This window comes from Scyliorhinus torazame, chromosome 7 (assembly GCF_047496885.1).
Source record: "Scyliorhinus torazame isolate Kashiwa2021f chromosome 7, sScyTor2.1, whole genome shotgun sequence".
In the NCBI taxonomy this organism is placed as follows: domain Eukaryota; kingdom Metazoa; phylum Chordata; class Chondrichthyes; order Carcharhiniformes; family Scyliorhinidae; genus Scyliorhinus; species Scyliorhinus torazame.
Window position 1 is genome coordinate 196,511,172 of NC_092713.1, and position 13,465 is coordinate 196,524,636.

At 46.5% G+C, this 13,465-nt stretch overlaps 1 protein-coding gene across 1 annotated transcript in view; it reads right to left on the reverse strand.

Annotated features, from left to right (window-relative positions):
• Nucleotides 1-13,465, reverse strand: part of LOC140426772 (regulator of G-protein signaling 14-like) — a 136,236-nt gene that overhangs the window by 40,271 nt on the left and 82,500 nt on the right. Inside the window, exons 4-7 of the mRNA XM_072511927.1 lie at nucleotides 12,376-12,468; nucleotides 10,261-10,404; nucleotides 5,498-5,656; nucleotides 3,925-4,069 (exon numbers count right to left, since the gene is read on the reverse strand). Coding sequence (XP_072368028.1) covers nucleotides 3,925-4,069; nucleotides 5,498-5,656; nucleotides 10,261-10,404; nucleotides 12,376-12,468 — 541 coding nt within the window. The remainder of the gene's footprint in view (nucleotides 1-3,924; nucleotides 4,070-5,497; nucleotides 5,657-10,260; nucleotides 10,405-12,375; nucleotides 12,469-13,465) is intronic.

Sequence of the window (13,465 nt, forward strand, 5' to 3'; positions counted from 1 at the left end):
TTTGAAATATTCAGCAGGTCAGGCAGCATCTGTGGAGGGAAACTGAAAAGTTACCTGCTTTTCTCTCCACAAATGCATCCTGACCTGCTGAGTTTTTCCAGCATTTTCTGTTTAAATGTAACTGTGTGCAAAGTGGATTGACAACAGGTCATTGCTCTGTTGCAAATCTCCAAATTATGCAACTAAGAGTACTATACCGGGTGTTGAGGTGGAGAATTGTAACTATCAGTGTTTGGCCAAAAGTATCCTGTTGAAACTTCATGCTGTCCTCCTGGCAGAGAGTTTAATGGCTCTAAGAAATCTTTGACCTTTTTAAAATAAATCTTCTCATGATTTTGTCATCAGAATTTCTTGCTCATCCCTAGCTGTTCACAAGAAGGTGATGGTATGCTATCTTCCTGAGCCACTGCAGTCCATGTTTGTTTAATTCATTCACGTGATGTGGACGTCACTGGTTAGGCCAGAATATTTGCCTATCTCTAATTGCCCTTGAGAAGGTGGTGGTGGTGAGCCTCTTTCTTGAACCGCTGCATTCCATGTGGTGTACGTACACCCACAGTGCTGTTAGGGAGGGAGTTCAGGATTTTGACCCAGCGACAGTGAAGGGAACGGCGAGATATTTCCAAGTCAGGGTGGTGAGTGACTTGGAGGGGAGCCTCCAGGTGATGGTGCTCCCAGTCTTCTGTTGCTTTTGTCCTTCTAGATGGTAATGATCATAGGGGGGATTCTCCGAGCTCCCGCCGGGTCGGAGAATCCCCTGGGGGGGCGGCGTGAACCCCGCCCCGCCGCTCTGACGCCGGCTGCCTTATTCTCCGGCACCGGTTTTCGGGCGGGGTTTACGCCTCGCCGGTTGGAGGCCATTGGCAGTAGCCCCCCCAGTAATTCTCCGGCCCCGATGGCCCAAGCAGCCATCAGTTCCTGGCCAGTCCCGCTGGCGTGAAATGGACAGGGTCCCACACGGCAGGACCAGGCTGGTAGGATGTCTAATGGAGTCCTCGGGGGGCGTGACGGGATCCAGCACTGGGGGGGGGGGGGGGGGGGGGGCGCGAGGGGATCAAGCCCCGGGGGGGGACCCCACGGTGGCCTGGCCCGCAATCGCGGCCCACCGATCTGCGGGTGGGCCTGTGCCGTGGAGGCACTCCTTCCTTCCACGCCGGCCTCTGTAAGGCTCTGCCATGGCCCGCGCGGAGAAGAACCCCCCCCCCCTGCGCATGCGCAGGAACACACGCGGCCAGTGTGTGCATGAGCCAACTCGCGCCGGCCCATCGCCGGCAGTTGGCGCGGCGCCAACCACTCCGGCCAATTGCGGAGGATTCCGCAATTTCTGGTTGGCCCGATGCAGGAGTGGTTCACGCCGTTCCTGGCGCCGACGTCGGGCCATCCCGTCATTTGCGGGAGAATCCGCCCCTCATGTTTGGAAGGTGCTGCCTAAGATTCCTGCCAGATAACTTGTAGATTTCACGCACTGCTGCCACTGTGCATCGCTGGTGAAGGGAGTGAACGTTTGTGGATTGCTCATCTCGAGCTGCCCTCAAGAAGGTGGTGGTCAGCCACATTCCTGAACAACTGTAGACCCCCCCCCCGGAGTCAGATACCCCCTCCCCCCCACCAGGACGGCCCCCGCAGCCAGAACGATGAGGTCCCACTGGGTAGGACCACATGCGAACGACGATGGCGGGACTCGGTGGAACTCGGTGGGCACTCGGCCCTTCGAGTGCGGAGAATCATCGGGGGGGTGGGGAGCTTTCAGCGATCCCCGACCGGCACCGCGGCGACCGCACCGGCGCGATTGGTGCCGATTCTCCGGTCGACGGCTAGGCCAGCACTTATTGCCGATCACTTATTGCCCTTGAAAAACTGGTGGTGAGCTGCCTTCCTGAACCACTGTGGACATGTGTGTCTAAGGAGGCAAAGTGAGTTCCTGCAGTGACTCTTGTAGATGGTAAACACGGCTGCCACTGTGCGTCAGTGGTGAACAGAGACAATATTTGTGAATGAGGTGCCAATCAAAAGACTGCTTTGTTCTGGATGGCACTAAACATCTTGAATTTTGTTGGAGCTGCACTCATCCAGGCAAGTGGGGAGTATTCCATCACACTCCTGACTTGTGCCTTGTAGATGGTGGACTGGCTTTGGGGAGTTAGGAGGTGAGTTACTCACTATAGGATTCCTAACCTCTGACCTGCTCTTGTAACCATAATACTTGTATTGTTAGTCCGGTTCATTTTCTGGTCAATGGTAACCACCAGGGTGTTGATCGTGGGGGATTCAGTGATGGTAATGACATTTATTGTCATGGGGCAATGATTCGATTGTCTTGTTGAAGAAGGTCATTGCCTGGCATTTGTGTGGTGCAAGTGTTTCTTGCCACGTGTCAGCCCAAGCCTGGATATTATCTAGGTCTTGCTGCATATTGCACATGAACTGCTTCAGTATCTGAGGAGTCGGGAATGGTGCTGAACATTGTGCAGTCATCAGCAAACATCCCCACTTCTGACCCTATGATGCAAGGAAGGTCATTGATGAAGCAGCTGAAAATGGTTGGGCCAAGGACATACCCCTGTTAAGTAGAGATTTCCAGGGGTTTGACCCAATGTCGATGAAGGAACAACGGGATATTTACAGAGTTCTGTGTGACTTGGACGTGAACTTGGGGGTGACAATATTCCCATGGTTTAGTCCTGTTAGTGGTGAGATTTGTGGGTTTGGAACGTGCTGTTGAAGAAATCTTAGCGAGATAGTGCACACTGCAGGTCGAAGGTCTGGATGTTCAAGGATGGCAGATAGAAGGTATTTTGTTTGTTATGGGGCCCATTCCAAGGCAGCAGCAGAACTGTCAGTGAAGGTAACCCATAGTGCACAACATGTTATTGTCAACCGTCATTGCTGTAAGAATTCAAGCTCAGTTCAATGTCATGTGAATGTGCAATAAGGATAGGATGCTATGTCTTGTAGGGTTGATAAGCCTGACAATATTGGTGGTGTATCAAGAGCAGTTGATGCCTGTGGAACTGCAACCCAGTTTGGGCTCCAATGTTCAGGGGGAATGAAGTGTTAGAAAATTGGGAAAAATATATATGTGACCTCTCACATGCCAGATGTGAGAGATCATCAAGTTTGCTTCATAAGAGCAAAGGGCTGGATTCTCCGCCTCGCCGCATTTCTGTTTCCCCTCGCCAGTGGGATGCCTTGTTACGCCGGCTGGTTAATGGGATTTCCCATTGTGGCGCAGCCCCACGCCATCGGGAAACCCCTGGGCTGCCAGCAAAATGGAGCATCCCGCCGGCGGAGAATCCAGCCGAAGGTCTTTTAACAAATGAGAAAATCCCTTTGTACCCTGAAGGACCCCACTAGATTGAATTGTATCACATTATAACTCTTTTTTAAAAAATCATTCATGGGATGTGGGCATCGCTTGCTGAGCCAGCATTTATTGATCATCCTAATTGCCCTTGAACTGAATGAACCGCTAGGCCATTTTAGTGGGCATTTAAGAGTCAACCACATTGCTGTGGACACGGAGTCACATGTCGACCAGACAAGGTAAGGATGGCAGATTTCCTTCCCTCCAGGACATTAGTGAATGAAATGGAGATTTTTTTCATAATGATCGACACTGGTCATCACTAATTTCTTAGACTTCTAATTCCAGATTTAAAAAAAATTAAATTCAAATTTTATCATCTGCTGTAGTGGGATTTGAACCCAGGACCCCAGAGCATTACCCTAGGTCTTTGGATTGCTAATCCAGTGTCAATACCACTACTACATCACTTCCCCATGCAGTCCATTGAATCATATTGCAACCTATTCTAGCATATTGACATTACAGTGTACTATAACCTTTTACATTGTGTTACATCCCATTACATTATATTACAAGATATTACATTCCATTTATCAAGTAGATTTTTCATGCCTAACCTCCAAAGGAATCTCTTTTCTCGTTCTTCCGATTCAGCTTGCTTTTACTCCTCCGGATCTGTTTTTCCAGATTTCCTCCTTTTCTATCATAGCTGTCCTGTGGGATACCATTGAAAGACTTTCCTGACTTCAGCTTCTTCTGCTGCTGCAGGATGGTAAAAGGTGCATTGTGAAGGTTATCCACTGCTCCGTGAAGTGGAAGTGTTCCAACGCCTGATCTATCACATCTGAGCTCAGTCCAGTGTGTGCCATACCAAAAGGACATAGGCCAGATTTAGCTGAATAAATAGAGGACTATCAACAACACACACCATTATTAATGTGCAAATCAGCCAAAGACTTATAGTAATGAAGAAAAAAACACTTGCCCACAAATAATAAAATTATGAAAGGTTTAACAAAACAGCTAAATAGGCTGCCTGATGGAGCATCTGCAAATATAAAACCCTGTAAGGAAATAAACTGTAGTACGCGTGCCCATCTGAGATTTATCCAATTACAACATAGCTGTGAACTGCGAATCATCACACATTGTTGGACAATTTACACTTTCAAAACTGAATCAGTCTTGCGTTTCGGGAAGTTGTTGGATTTACAGATAAATCCGCATTAAACGCACCACAGAAAGTTACATCCAGAAACTAAAAGTGTAAGTACTCTTTTAACAACCTGATAATTGTTAATGACAATAAACTCATGGTCCAGGAAGAGAACAATTAAATATGTGGACTCTCATTCCTTCAGGTTGTGAATAGTTGTTCGGGATTTTAAAAATTCAAATTTTGAATTTTTACTTTTGTTCTCACTTCTCTTTACTGCCTCCTTTTCATTTTCTTTCTTAATCCAATCATTCTTTCCCTCTCTAGTTCTCCTTTCTGTACACGATGTGAACTTTAGTTCACCACTTTAATTTATCCTCATTTTTGTTTATTTTGCAATCCTTAATTCTCATTTGTAAAGATGATATACTGTTTTTCCTGTTGTTCACAAAGATCAGAGCTGCCTTGATTTTCTTGTTATCAGCTATCAGCTATCTTGCTATCAGTTTACATTTCCAACAATAATCTGCAAAACCGAAGCACATGTGAGCAAGTCTAACTATTGGGACAAATTGTAAAAGCTCGCCCATTTGGTGTATTACAGTGGCTCCTCCAAGCCACTTACTCACATAAGGAAATTCCATCAGTCTGATATGAAGTTCTCACTATTTCTGTTGTGACACACCCTGCCTGCCACAAATAAAGGACATAGATCAGCAAGAGCCAGGGTTTAAGTAAATCAAAATGGGGCAGAGTGGAATTTAACCTGTTAAAGTGAACGTATCACCACCAACATAAAAATATAATAATCTTTATTGCCACAAGTAGGCATACATTAACATTGCAATGAAGTTACTGTGAAAAGCCCCCAGTCACCACATTCCGGCGCCTTTTCATGTACATGCTGCAGAAAACTAAATAGGAGCACCAAAAAATGTGGTGTGGCTTTCGGTGCTGCAAGTCAATTTAATAGGAACACTCAAGGGACTGTACATTAAAGGTTGTGTCAGATTGTCTTAGGGATTGGGTCCTACCTTCTTCTCCTTGTCATATCTGTGTTCCAAGGCTGGACTTCTTTCCTGTGAATTATTACCAGGTAGTGGTTGACACTCGACCTCTGCCAACACACACTGTTGGTAAAGTGAGGACTTCACAAAACGTGTGTAGCTATCGAATTTCATCAGGTTAAATATCTGTAGAGAGAGAAATATAATGTGGTGTGGTAAATCCGAAATTCTATTTAAAGAATTAAAGAACAATAGACAAGCTGTTATGCTACTGGGTGCATCCCATTGACCACCAAATGTTGTAAAGGAAATGGAAGAGCAAATTTGCAGGCAAATAACAGAAGGTTGCAAGAGCTTCAGGGATATAGGAGATTTCAGTTATCCGAATATAACCCACATAAATAGTGGGAGGAATTCCTGAAATATGTACAAGAAAAAGCTTTTGATAAATTTGTTTTTAGCCCAATGAGGAAGGAAGCAATTCTGGATGCCTGGGGAAAGAAGTGGAGCATGTTTCAATAATAATAATAATAATAATAATCTTTAATAGTGTCACAAGTAGGCTTCCATCAACACTGCAATGAAGTTACTGTGGAAACCTCCTTGTCACCACACTCCAGCGCCTGTTCGGGTACAGTGAGGGAGAAATCAGAATGTCCAATTCACCTAACAAGCACGTCTTTCTGGAATTGTGGGAGGAAACTGGAGGAAACCCACGCAGACGCGGGGAGAACGTGCAGACTCCACACAGAAAGTGACCCAAGCCGGGAATCGAACCCGGGTCCCTGGTGCTGTGAAACAACATTGTTAACCACTGTGCTGCCATGCTGCCTCTCACTGTACTACCATGCCGCAGATAAAAATTTCTAAACTCCCAAAAACATGCTTTAAAATCTTCTCATAATAATGCCTTCCCTTAGTGGTTTGCATTCTGAAATCCAGATCAGATTTTCCAAATGACACTTTTAAACAAAGATTCCACCTCACTTTTAACAGCGAATCCAATCCAGGATTTTACACCAACCCCTTTAGGATTTATTTGTCTTAATTGCTGTGTAAATTGCTCACAGTTGCTTTAACTCTCAGTTCCCCCACTGTGTTAAAATGGCATCAAATATTTGATTTATGTTTGAAGAATGGTATCCCACTTTCAATCTGGTTGTTGCAATTGTCTCCTTAACTCAGAACACCTTGTTGACCCTTTCTTGAATTCTTCAGAACCACACTTTGGTCTCTGATCACTTAACTCCAGTCTTTGTGGACGCTTCTCTTTAAATCTCTAGTTTCCTTAATTATCTGGACTTTAGATGTCTGGTAGCACAGTGGTTAGCACTGCTGCCCAACAGCTCCAGGGACCCGGATTCGATTCTGGCCTTAGTGACTGTGTGGTCTTTGCATGTTCTCCCCGTCTATGTGTGGGTTTCCTCCAGGTGCTCCGGTTTCCTCCCACAATCCAAAGATGTGCAGTTTAGGTGGATTGGCCATGTTAAATTACCCCTTCATGTCCAAAAGGTACAATGTGGTTATGGAGGAGTGGGCTAAAGTAGGTTGCTCTTTCCAAGGACAGGTGCAGATTCGAATGGCCTCCTTCTGCACTGTGAATGCTATGATTCTATCTGTTTTTTTAACCATTACTCCATAGTATGGATTTTCTTTGAGCAAGGCGGAAAAAGATGTTCCCTCTTTAGCCTTCTAAAACCAGCAGAACGATGAGAGCTGCCTTCTCTCTCACTACCTATCTCCAACTGCAATCAAATTAGCTAAACTAAAACTGAAAAGATTATCAACCTTACAAGGCCCCACAGTTGCAAAGCAAACAATGCTGGTTTATTTATTCTTCCTGTTGTAGCCCACTTTAAGCATGACAGAAACACAGTTGGAATTTAACCAATTCCTACACACACAAACATCTTTGTCCAGCATGAATCTTACTATAGGTTTAACTGTTCCAGGCTGGAAAAATTAAACTAAAGACACTTAAAACTAACCTTATTTCTAATGTTTACCAATACAAATATAAATCCATAAAACTACTTATGTTTTCCTCACATCAAATTGCAATGAAGTTGCAACGTTGAACAACACAACGTTGTTCCCCAGGTGTCAATATTAAAAACACTGCTCTTTTAGATATATATTAATGACTTGGGGAATACAGTGAATAATTAAAGTTTGCAGATAGCACAAAATGTCATAAACAATATGGGGGACGTAAACTAGTGAAATAGGCACACACAAGGCATATGAATTTTAAAGTTTAAAAGAGTAAAAATGATTTATTTTTGAAGGAAGAATGAGGAGAGTTAATTTTTTAAACATAAAGTAATATTAAAGGTCATGCAGGAACAGAGGGATCCAGAGGGGTTTGTGCACAAGTATTTGGCAGCGGCTGTTTTTAAAAAATATGGAATTCTGGGCTTTATTAACAGAGGTGTAAAGTACAAAAGCAAGGACGTTATGCTGAACCATTAATCGTTACTAAATTGGTTTGGCCTTAGCTGGAATACTGGGCTGTATGCTACGAGCTCCCCAGTGTCGAATTGGGGGGGGGAGGGAGGGGGGGCTGTTAATGCGAAGATGTGCTGGGGAATCCCTTTCCGAATTTCATAGGTAAGGTTTGTATGGCAATTGCCCAGAAGTGCAAGCATCATCTGGGCAATTGCCCTGCGTTGGAAACCATCCGAAAATGCAATTTAAATTGCAAACTTCGAATGGTTCAACCAGGGTTACACCAATAGTTATTCAGAAAAAAATAGAATTAAAATTTCTTCTAACTTCTGGGAAACTATTGTAAAAATTCAGGCCAGCCACCCGACAGGACACCCCCCACATCCTCGACTATTAGCCCCCCTCCCATGGTATTCGCCACCAACCTGACCCCCCCCCCCTCCCAAAGGATTCTGCCTCACAGGCCCGCCCCCCCCCCACCATGGCCTGACTCTGTCCCATGCCCCTGTGACCTGACCACCCCCACCCCCACCAGACTGACCCCGACACACAGATCCAACCCGACCAACCCCAATCTCCCCCACCTCCATGATCCCTTCAATCCCACACTCTCACTCCCTCGACCTCCCCATCCCCCTGACTCATCCCTACTCTGACCCTTCCGCCAAACATCGACCCCTCCATCCAAACTTTTAAGAACAGGTAAGTGTGCATTACATTTTTCTGTATCTTACAGGCCATCTCTTTCTGATGCTGGTTAGACAGTTATGGGCCATTGTGTTTGATTCTGGGCACTGCATATTCGGGAGGATGTGCAGAGAGACAGAGAGAATCTGTTGTTCTCCTGGGAGAAGAAAAGGTAAAGATGAGATTTAGGAGTGTTCAAAATCGTTCTAATATATTAGAGTAAGGACGTACCTTTTCCAATTTTAGAAGATTCGCAGATCAGAGGAAGCAAATTTAAGGTCATTAGCAAAGGTAACAGATGAGGAAAAAAAATGCTGAGAATTGTGACAATCTGGAATGTGCTCTCTGAAAGGGTAACGGAAGCAGCTTCAATTAAAATTTTCAAACGGGAATAGGATGAATACTTGAAGGAGGAAAATTTGCATGTCTTTGAGTAAAGGTCAGTGGAGAGCAACTAATTAGTTAGATCTTCTACGCAGTCATAACAGGTCAAAAGCCTCACTGTGCTGCATGATTCTGTGATTCTTACGCGGACTTCCAACAGGAGACGAAAAATCAAATTAAATCAATGCACTGATTTTCTACTTTGGTAGAGCCCTCAGGCAATGATTATCTGTCCAGTGATGGATAACCATGTGCTGGGATTGTGCAATGTCCTGCATTTATATATCCTACACTTTACACGTCCTGTACTTCATGGCATCCGGTTGTCCTACATTTTTACATAACCAGTGAAGTACTTTCGAAGTGTAGTCACTGTTTTAATGTCGGAAACCTGGCAGCCAATTTGGACACAGTAAGTTCCCTCACATAGCAGTGTGATAAATGGCCTGATAATCTGTTTTAAAGATGTTGGTTGAGGATTAGATATTGGCCAGGACAGTGTGCTTAAACCTCCTGCTTTATGCGAAACAGTGCAGTGGAACATTTTACATCCCGACCGGGAAGGTAAGACAGGGACTGGGTTCAACATGCCATCAAACGATGACACCTCCTACAGAATCCCCAGGTATTGTATCGCAGGCTCTGCTGCAATGATGTGTTAATGGGTGGGATTTTCCAGTCCCTCCAGAGCATGTTTTCCAGCGGCGGAGGCAGCTCGCCATTAACCGCTGGTGGGATCTTCTGGTTCCACTGAAGTCTAAGGCGTTTTGTATGTCTCATTCGCCCTGCCACCGGGGAACCCGCTGGGGAGGGGGGTCACCTTTGGCGAGCAAGGCCGGAAAATCCCATCCCAAATCCCTGGAATAGCGGTTGACTTGGTGAACGTCTGACTCTGAGGTGAGAATGCTGCCATTGAGCTTCGGCTAACATCTGTAGTTTAATAGGATAGAAGCTCGCTGTCTACCTGAAAGAGCAGAGATGGTTGAGGAATGGTTCAGTCCAGGCAAAGTGAAATGATCCAATATTTTGCTGAGGGAAGGGAAAAGTTTAAACAAATATAACTCCTATCAGTTTATCTTCTTGGGGCAGAAAGTTTTCACAGTGGACATGCCCCCAACCAGGAAGCATGAAGCCCAATAAAGGTTTTCCACACAAACTCCATCTGAAGATATTGCTCTAAGACTGTGAGCTAGTACCAGAGATGTCTTAACCTCTTTACAGATTGACACTCGATCATGTGGTGAAATGAGGCAAAACCTGGAAGAGAATACCTGAAGCTGTTGTGCTTTGAACATATCCGATGTGGGGTCATTGAGAACGTCCTTCTCCAGATGTGCCTGTCTGTCAATGTTGATGGGGCTGAGGGAGTTGCTGGACAGGTATGTGTTGTAGATCTCACTCGCAATCTTTGAGAGCTTAACACAGGAGCAAAGAGAAAGGGATCAAAACAGTGCAATTCCTGTAATGATGGGAGCTATACCTGAGTAATTAGCGGAATATATTAAAACATATTATTCATAAACAATATTGATATAGCTTCAATAAGTCCAGCTACTCTCACAGTTATTTCAACTACACTTGCTCACACTTCGTTTTGTTTCCTAGCTGGAAGGACACGGCTCCATTCTTCCAATTTCTTCAACTCTGTTCTGACAATGCAGCATTTCATACCAATGCTATCAATATTCCCGTCTATTTTTAATTGAGGATTCCTCGCCGACTCCCCCACCAAAGTTGACAGAGCTCTCAACCATGTCTATTCCATTTTACACATTTATGCTCTCATGCCTTTTTCCTGCTCCCACAGCAGTATAGTAATATCCCCGGCACACACCCTCCACCCCACCAGCCTCTACATTCAACAAATCATTCTCTGCCATTTCTGCCACCTCCTGTCTGACGTCATCACCTCCTTTCCATTTACAGCATTCTGAAAGGGGGCGTGATTCTCTGATCCTGAGGCGAAGTGTTGACAATGTTGTAAATGCCGTCGCGTTTCACGACGGTGTTAACTTGGCCCAAGGAACAGCGATTCTGACCCCTACAGGGGGCCAGCACAGCACTGCAGCGACCCACGGCACTCCAGCAGCTGATACCGCCGTCAGATGGGTGGCGCGGGTCTGCGCATGCGCACTGCGACCGGTACGATTGCGTGCATGCATGGTGAATCCCTTCTCCGCTCCGGCCCCAACGCAACATGGCGTAGGCCTACAGGGGCCGGCGTGGAGCAAAAGAGGCCCCCAGCCCACCGATCGGTAGGCCCCGATCGCAGGCCAGGCCACAGCGGAGGCTCCACCTGGGGTGGGACCCCCTTCCTCCCCCAACAGGCCGCCCCCGGATGGATGCACGGCAAAGGTCCCACACGGGTAAGACCACACGTGGACGGCACCAGCGGGACTCGGATATTTTGTGCGGCCATTCGGTCCATCCCGGGTGGAGAGTCACGCGGCCTCCAACCGGCCATGCCGGCGCCGATTCTCCGGAGAATCGACAGACCAGAGTCGGGGCGGCGTCGTGCATTCGCGCCCGGCCCGGCAATTCTCTGGTCTGGCGTGGGCTGAAAGAATCCCGCCCTGGATGTCCCCACGGCGACACACTGGTCAGTGCTTCAATCACCCCAACACTCTGTCCCCTTCCCATGCAAGTGTAGGAGATGCAGGTTTTGCCCTTGTTCCTCCATCATTCTTATTGTCCATGGCCCCAAACATTTCTTCCAGGTGAAATATTGGTTTGGTAATACTGCTTTCAATTTAGGCTGAGATTCTCCGCGTCAGCCCCGCTCCCACTGCCAGCAACAAGGGAGAATTTGGCACCAGCCTAAATTCCATTCAACGCAGCGGGAACGGAGAGTCCCACCAGCGTGAATGGATGGAGAATCCCACCCTTAGTGTCCTTCGCTGTTCACAGCACAACACGTTGTACAGCAGCAAGATCAAATGGAGAGTGACCCCTTTGTGAGACACTTCCACTCAGTCTAGGAACGTGACCCTGAGTTGCTGGCCACTTGACATTTTAATTCTCCACCCACCCACACTCTGACTTCTCTGTCCTTGACCTTCAACACTATTCAAATGAAGCTCAAGGAACTGTATTTTATCTTTTGATTATGCACTTTGCAACTTTTCAAACCCAACATTGAATTCAATCATTTCAGGTCAGAGCCTCTGTACCATTTGAGGCCTCACGCGGGACGTGCGACGCTTGGGACGCCTCGCGAGAGGCCTCATTGTCCACAGCTGGACATGATCGGTGTACGCTTGGGGAGAATGACATGAGGCAACCAGAAGAAAACTTACCCTACCTAAGCTGGTGCCCTCCAGAAGAGACAAGAAAGCTGAAGACATAGTGAATGCATGCGGAGGAAATTAGGATCAACCAACACTTACTTGGTCCAAGTCATCTGCTGGGATCTGCTGAAAACGTTCACAAGCTTGCCAAAATAATATGTTTTCCGCACTGAATTCCTTCTTTAAAAACTCCTAAGGAAAGAGGAGACAGCAGCGGTTATTATGAAGAAGGTGAACTGGGCCAAACTCAACCTCACCAATACCCTCTTGAATATTCCTCTCTCCAGATACACAACTATCGGTACTATAGCTACTGCTACAACAACGTCCATTTCTATAGCACCTTTATACGATAGGAAAATCCCTACGGTGCTTCATGGAAGCACAATTGAAAGGAAATGTATTTTAAGGAGCATGTCTGAATCCTACACTGTAAAGAGACCAGGAGTGACCCAGATTCAAAGTTCTACTTTCTACCAGGAGTGAATCAGATTTATAATCTATGCTATGCAGAGATCAGAAGTGAAGCAGATTTATTCTTCTACACTGTTCCCAAACAGGATGATGTCATTCCACCATGTGGAGACAAGGGGTGGGATTCCCTGATCCTGAGGTTAAGTGTTAACACCGTTGTTCACGCGACGGCATCAACTTGGCCCCAGGAGCAGCGATTCTGACCCCTACAGGAGGCCAACATGGCACTGGAGCGACCCACGCCACTCCAGGTGCCGATACCGGCAGGTCTGCGCATGCGCAGTGCGACCGGCGCGATTGCCCACATGCGCGGTGGTTCCCTTCTCCCTGTCGGCCCCGACGCAACATGGTGCTCTCCGGAGAATTGGTGGACTGGCGTCATGGCGGCGTCGCGCGATTCGCGCCCGGCCCGACGATTCTCCGGCCCGACGTGGGCTGAGAGAATCCCGCCCAAGACATTTCCCCCAACAATGAGACTAAATCTATTGGTCGACATCCCCCAGTCCCCCATCACATGTCACTCACCAATACCTTGGTCCAATTTGATAAGCTTTTTAATTGACTGCCTGTTCTTTGCACTCTTGGAATTTCCGATTAAGGTGAGAGGTTTTACAAAATGCCACCATTCCCAGTATTGACGTTGTTCCCACAAATACACAAATTACTTTACACCACAGAAAAAAATTCTTCACCACTGTCATATGGCAATGACTCA